This window comes from Aplysia californica, unplaced genomic scaffold, assembly GCF_000002075.1.
Source record: "Aplysia californica isolate F4 #8 unplaced genomic scaffold, AplCal3.0 scaffold00344, whole genome shotgun sequence".
NCBI lineage: Eukaryota > Metazoa > Mollusca > Gastropoda > Aplysiida > Aplysiidae > Aplysia > Aplysia californica.
This window is the reverse complement of record NW_004797614.1, coordinates 750,591-758,039: the sequence shown is the minus strand read 5'-3', so window position 1 is coordinate 758,039 and position 7,449 is coordinate 750,591. Positions and strand designations below refer to the sequence as shown.

The 7,449-nt window shown below is 40.2% G+C and overlaps 1 protein-coding gene across 2 annotated transcripts in view; it reads left to right on the top strand.

Annotated features, from left to right (window-relative positions):
* The window catches only part of LOC101846435 (protein phosphatase methylesterase 1), a 29,257-nt gene that overhangs the window by 15,487 nt on the left and 6,321 nt on the right, over nucleotides 1-7,449 (top strand). For both annotated transcript variants that reach the window (XM_035970942.1, XM_005102831.3), the window contains 5 exons: nucleotides 2,116-2,284; nucleotides 2,901-2,955; nucleotides 4,742-4,807; nucleotides 6,014-6,058; nucleotides 6,697-6,761. In XM_035970942.1, coding sequence (XP_035826835.1) covers nucleotides 2,116-2,284; nucleotides 2,901-2,955; nucleotides 4,742-4,807; nucleotides 6,014-6,058; nucleotides 6,697-6,761 — 400 coding nt within the window. The remainder of the gene's footprint in view (nucleotides 1-2,115; nucleotides 2,285-2,900; nucleotides 2,956-4,741; nucleotides 4,808-6,013; nucleotides 6,059-6,696; nucleotides 6,762-7,449) is intronic.

Genomic DNA, 7,449 nt, shown 5'->3' with positions numbered 1-7,449 from the left:
GGGGGGAATCCTGAAAAAGGTGTACGATTATATTTGAACAGCCCCCAAACCGCGCTGGTCACACCTGCCCAACGTCAGTGAGAGTTTAAATTTAAGAACCTGACACATGTACAAGTCTATGCAACCTCCATGCAGTTGTTTTTTTTTGTTTTTTGTTTTTGGGTACGGTAGACATTCATATTTAACTTTTGATTTTGATCTAACAAAATTCACGTTGGTTACTTTGATTGCAATGAACATACCAACAATGTATTCAAATAATTCCATGACATTTTAGCTGTACACGTCTTGCAACTTTTGTTGATTTTTCTTGCAACTTTTTGCAACTTTTTGCAACTTTTGCCATTTTCAAATGCAACTTTCTCTGAGGACAGTCTAATCACCCATTTGTCTCAGAGAAAGTCTGTCATTTGTTGAGCCTGAGAAGTAAAAGCTTATAGGTGAATGAACTTACACTTGTATAATAATTGTTGTATTGCTGATGTCACCGTGACATGACCTTTTTGTGTAATTGTGTCTTGCATAAGGTGCCGAGCTCTCCCAAAAACCTCAACAGACTACTGAAAAAACCCCCGACAGTGAACTTACCCCCATCCCCAGCAAACTTGTACAAAAACAAGGAGAACAATATGATTGGAACCATAAGGCCGGTCCCAGAGTGGCTCTGTAGGTCTGACCTGTAGCTCGCCTAGCGCGCACCGTGCAAATGAATACTATACATTATGTGTGCTTGAGCAGCGTCGCTGTGTGGTCTATCTGTTATCAACGGGGCTGCTCGACGCGTCAGTCGTGCTATTCAACAGTGTTGTAAAACACATCTAGCACGCAGCCTCGCTTTGTGTTCATTTTCGACAAAAATTCTTCACAGATAATCAAAATCAGCAAGAAGTTAGTATTATTAGGTGGTTTACTTATTATATGTTGATGCTAGCATCAACACTTGATCACAAAATCCCAAAAAATGCTCTTTATCACACATTAAAGTTTCCAATTGAAAGGTTGACCTAGTTTTGACTGTTTGTTTACATTCGTAGGCCTGTGTGCTTCTAGGCTGGAATCTAGGACTAGAATCTAGATCTAGATTCATAGTTCAGGAGTTGAGATGCAGAGGGATGTCCCTAGAAAGGCCTAGATTCTAGATATAGATTATAATTTACATCTGATCTTAACATATTCAGGTCAAGATCTATCTAAACATCTGGTGTGCTGTGTCCGTAGATGGAAGCATGCCAGTTTGTCACAGACCCAGTTTGTCACAGGCCTCGACTGTGCTCTGCATGATGGAAGTTATCACTGACACTCAAAGCGTAATGATTGATTGAGTTTGAATTCAACTTCATTTTTCTATTGTTTTTAATGAAAGAACATTCACTGTTGAAATTGTTCAAAGTAATTTGCTTTGATTTGCATACAAAAGGGAAGAAATATTGAACACCTATCTCTACGCCACCAATTTGAAGGTGGAGAATAAAAAACTTAGTTACAACTACAGTGTTTAAGTGCTGTAATTATGACTGTCATCAATATATAATACTCAAATGCTTAAATGAAATTGTGACAAACTGGGCCTGTGACAAACTGGGCAGCCCCCCCCCCCCCCCAATCCGTAGACAGATCTCAAAACAAGGGATAGGTAAGGATGAAAGAATATCGTACCGTATGAAGAAGAGATTGGAATTATGAAAGAAGGAAAACAGACCAAACGAGCGAGGATGTGTATAAACTCTCACACAGGGTTCCCACAGGTCTTTAGAGAAGTCCTTAATTAAAGTTCTTAGTTTTTGTCAAAACAAAATTAAGGATAAAAAGCTTTTAAATTTTTACAATGGGTTGTCACTTCTTTGAAAGGTCATTTGATTTGACAATACTTGTATTTGTCAAAATAAGGTCATGGAAATTGTGTATGATGTTCCATCAACGCTGTTGCATCGCATGAACTTGACAGTAAAACATGGCACAGGGCACACATTAGGCCCACATAATATAGCAAGTCAGTTGCCAGACGCCAACCCTCACTGCGGCTGTGCTGACACGCAGCGAGCATACCTCATGCTAGCCCAGATACAGACCTACAGAGCCACTCTGGGACCGTCCTAAAGCTCATTTCCCTTTCAGGATGGACACACAAGAGACAGGATCTGAGGAGCTGGAGCACCAGGGGAGTTTTGATGATATCATCGAAGAGGAGGTGGATGGTGAAGGGGAGGAGGAGAGGGAGCCCTCATCTGGATCATCATCTTCTGCACAGACGGAATTCAAGAGTCCTTCAGATGGATTGCAGCAGGTTCAACTTTGATCTTGTGACCTGTGGTGACCCCACAGTGTTAAGGATGTTCTTTCCTCTGCCTTTCCAAAGCCCCACCTCCCCCCCCCCCATAGATTAGTCTATAGAGATGTTTTTTTTAGATCTTCTGTCTTTTCATAGATTAGTGATTAATGATGCTGTTTAAAATGTTCTTACTTTCTTATCAAAGCCTCTTCATAGAATAGTAAACAAAGATGTTCTATTGGTTTTGTCTCTCAAAAGTTCCTTTATAGATTTGGTCGCTTTTAAGGACAAGCGGGCTAACCCATATTTCGGGGGCTTCTAGAAATCTTGACTTACACCAAAAGTGACCTTTGCCCTTCCTATAGGAGAAGTTTGGTTTTATTGGTGTGTATATTTGTTTGGTTATAGAGAAAACTCTCCTTGTCTTTTAAAGAAACTGAACAAGGGGCAAAAACTGTACCTTCGATTTTCTCAAAACAGCATTTTTCGGGATAGCCCCCTTGTGCTTAAAAGCGACTATTTGTGAATAGAAATGTTCTATTCTCTTTTTATGTGGTCCCAGGGATTTCTTAATTGTGCCCTTATTCTGTCACAGCAGTGTGTCTTATTTTGTGAATTGCTTTTCCTGCAGACACACAAGTACACATGGAGGATTGATTTGTCCAAGACAGAAAAGTTCTGGAAAGGTGCTTGTATAGTTTCATGTTTTTTGTTGTAGTGAATGATCATTGTATAAATTCTTTCATTTTTTCATTCCGTACTGGTGTCATGATGTAGAAATGTGACGGTATGTCTTACACTTACGGTACACAAAACACATGTGAGATCAATTCCTGGGTTCGGAAGGTAGAGTGCATACGCACAATAACTTATGCGTTCAGTCAGAACAGAATAACGCAATGCCAACTTTGTGCGTTGTCGCCATAGTCAGTGCCAATGCTTCTACAAAAAATCATTTGAAAGTTTTGTTATTGTGCAGTCACTACTTCAGAAATTTTTAAGAATTGCTGTTTCGTTATTCCCTTTGTGATGAAAATCTTTCTGTACTTTTTTGTGACAAGCCACACTCAGGAGCTGCTATTTTATTGTCACAAAAATTACAAAAGCTGCTGGTCCTTTTTGTCACATGACACAGAAGAAGTAGGTACCACAAACTGAAATTTCAAAGTCCTCTGATTTCATAGTTAACTGCACTACCTTATAGAATTTATCATTCTGAGCATTTTGATACCAAATTTATACATATAGCTTCATTTTTAACAAAGTTATGAACATCTGAAGTGGCAGAAAAATGTTACAGTTTTTTAATTGCGATATGTCTACACTTTGAGATGTCACAACATTCTTAAATTTGAATGGACATTCACAAAAACTTGTAGACACACACCTATGAACATAGAAAACAAGCTCAATTTTTTTCAGGGCTATCAAATAACCAGAAGATGGAAATTTATTGACGTAAACATGGCTTTTTGACCAAAACGGCAAGAAATACAAGGGGAGATTAAAATCCCCACTCGCGACCACCGGCTTATCGGCTGCGCGCCGGGCCACGCTGAAGGGAAGAAGAGAGAATTTATACGAAACCGGGGCGATGGTGCCCTGCTTGCAAGCCGACAGGGAGCGTCCGGTGTTTATTTGCGTATAATGGCTGTGTTATTCTTGAAGAGGAATGAATGGGCTTTCTGCCGATATATTTCCGTAGTCAGTCCGATCACTGGTTCCATAAAAAAAACAACACCGAAAGTTTTCACACGCAAATCTCTTCTATTAATTCTCAAAGGACAGTCTTTAGAATTATATCACCGGAAAGAGCGTCTTCTCATCTTGAAATATCGAAGAATCAGATTGCAGTATTTAATACCATACGCTCCCCGTTCCTGTTCAACCGAGGTCACTCGAAAAATCAATACACGAAACGCGCGGCCGCGACAGTGAAAACCTCGATAGTGTTGTCTTTTTTCGCGCAAGATTTTGCTTTCAAAAGAATCGTTGATTCAAATAAATAATACCACTAAAAAGAGGAAAAGCTCCTCTTTCTTCTGATATATCAAGTGTCTGTGTGTATGCATGATCACACGGTGTTTTAGGAGGGTAAAAATGTGGGTTTTGGTCTCCGTGACAGTGCGCCACGGGGGCGCACGGCCAGTTTGCGGTACCTAGAAGAAGTTAAAATTATTTGTACTTTACATCACGTACAAGTATTTCAGAATCATTTTAGAAAATACTGTTAGCTTTTTTCCACCGTATTTGAAATAAATCAATTTTTGAGTGTTCTCACTCTTTCTGCTGTTGATTTTGAAGAAAAACTGTTTGTTGACTATTTGTTTTTCTTCTGTGTCTATTGTGAAAGGTACTCGTGGAGGGTCTTCACACAGTACTACAGGCTGAAGCTATGAGCTCAGTCGTTTTGAATTTCTTTTTTCATTCGTGCTCCTATCATTTGTACATTTTCTTCTCTTGTTCCAACAGGCTGGTTTGAGGGTTTGTCTCAGAAGTTCCTGTCATGCAGCCCACCCAAGATGCTAATCCTGGCAGGTTTGTTCTAGAATGTTCTAGACCAATGCTTGTCAATCTTTTTATAGCCAGCTCCAACTTTTGCCACATTTAACCCACTGACTACGGTTCCAGTCACAGGTACGGGGCAGGCGGCCGGCTCGCAGGTGCGGATCCTGTACCCCCGACGGGGTGGACTTTCGATTTTGTTCCGTGTCTTGTGCTCCCGTCACATGTACGGAAACGGACTCCAGTGCTAGTTTTGCCTCTTGTTTCGTAATTAAGTAATTGAAGGTGAAGGACAGTCACCTCATCTGGGAAATCAAATTCATTCCAATTTTGAAACAATCATAAGAAATAAAATATTAGACCTAGAGAACTTAAATGTTTTGCAATAGATTAAGTTTGAAAGTAACTTTACTGTGTCAAAAAATAATTACAATAGGGTAATTCTGAGAGTTGTGGTGATGTTTTGAAATACCCCCAAAAATGCCAGTACTCCGCGCTAGTGATTGGTGAAAGGGGCCAGTAGTCAGTGAGTTAAGAGGCTAACATTTTTGTACCCCCCACCTAACATGTATTTTCTAAGTGGACATTGGATAACAACACTTGTCACAACGTGAATGATGCACACCACCCACCAAGTTACCAAATCACCCACCAGTGGGCGATGTTGCCCAGGTTGGCAAGTAATATTCAAGGCTGCTTCACACAGAAAGAAAGGGATTTAGTATTTGTTTTCTTGTAAACAAGATTTTTAGGCCTTTTTTCACATTTATGCATTAGAAATGCTTTTCTGGATTGGTTCTTTCGCTGACAGCATTTTGAGTTTATGAACAAATGTTGTTCACTTTATACTCTAGTCTAAAAGTTTCGGTTCTGAATGTCTTAGCCATCTTTTTTTCCCCTACGAAAAGGTTTAAAAAAAACTTCTTTATAAAAAACTACAGAGTTTGTATAAAGAGAGTAAATTTGTTGATGTTTAATCGAGAAGATGTGTGATCTTGTTGCTTTTTTTTGTCTTTCCCCCAGAATCAAGTAGTGTGTAAGCCATTTGTTTTGCCGTTTACTTTACTCTCCCCCCCCCCCTTTCCCCTCCCCCCTCCCCCCCAACAACGTTCGAGCCATATTGCCATGTATATCTATGTTGCTTCCCCACAAACGCACTCACCCTAATGAGTAACTGTGTGAGTTATATAGTATAGTGATATCTATGTCTCCTTTCTCTTTCTCTTTCCTCCGCCCCAGGTCCTGACCGACTGGACAAAGACTTGACCATTGGCCAAATGCAAGGTGAGAAATAGTGACAGATCTAGTAGACCAATAATATAAGGTTGCCCGAAGGGGAGGCTCATGAGTCAAGAGATATTTTGCCTTTGTACCTTGGCTTTAGGTTCTAAGGAGAGGGCAGAGCTCTAGAGTCTAGAGATAAAGTGTCAGTGTCTTGTGTTCAAGTACTCTCTTTACTTTGTTGAAGGTTGTGGGGAAAGGTGGGGGGGCATAGCCTAGGGATAAAGGGCTCCCCTCTTGTGTGTCAAAGTACTCTTTTTAGTTTTGTCTGTGTACCTTGACTTTAGGTTCCAGATGCATTCTGATACTAGCACTAGCACAATGTCAGATAATGTTACATCTTGTGTCTCTCACAGGAAACTTCCAGATATATTCTGGGATACTGACATTAAATGATGTCCTGTTCAGATACATTCTCTCATTCTGATGTAATGCAATATATTGTGATATATTGGTCATGTGATGTATTTTGACATACTAACATAATGTTATGTCTTGTCATGTATTTAGATATATGCTCACATAATGCTATGTCTTTTGTCCGCCACAGATGTATTCTGACATACTGACATAATGCTACAGTATGTCTTGGGATGTATTCTGACTTAATGACATAACGCTATGTCTTATGTCTTCCACAGGAAAGTTCCAGATGAATTTATTGCCTCAGTGTGGACATGCAGTCCATGAGGATGTTCCAGACAAGGTCAGTTTCATGTGATTATTAGGGTTAGAACTCTTTATGTCCCGGCTACAGCTATACTGGATGGGAAAAGGTCGTGACGATAGTACCTTCCCGCTGACACTTATGTCACTTGTGTGATTTTTACTTCATTGTGGACATAGGCTAGGTTGTGCTACTTGGGGTAGGGTGGTCATTGAGCCAAAGATGATGGAAGCACCGCGTTTGGCCTACGGAAGTTAATTTATGTGTACACGGATAGATTCAACAGGGAAAGACTACATCCAGCTATAACAGACTTGGAGATGGGACGGTTGTTGAAGAGCTATTGTTATTGATAAATTTTACATCCCGCATATCTACACAGTTAAGATCAATTAGGAGGCATGCTGTTTTGACCCTGTCTGCTTGGTCAGTAAGGGCTGTGTGGGATTTTGCATCCCTACAGAAAGTCGGAGGTATTCAGGAAAATGTCTTTACAACTTAGTAATAGAATTTATGTCTTTGCGTGTAAGGTGAAGAGCCTAACCAATATACCCCTTATGCTGGTAAATAGGTGTTGAAATCTGACTTCCGGGCCATTCCATGAAAAGTGAAATTGCAGCGGCACACACAACACAGGAATGAGGCCTGCTGGAAAAATCTCAGTCGTGATAGCACCAATCTTTTCTTTTTTTTGGTTTTTTTTTTAGCAACCTTACGCTAACCCCCC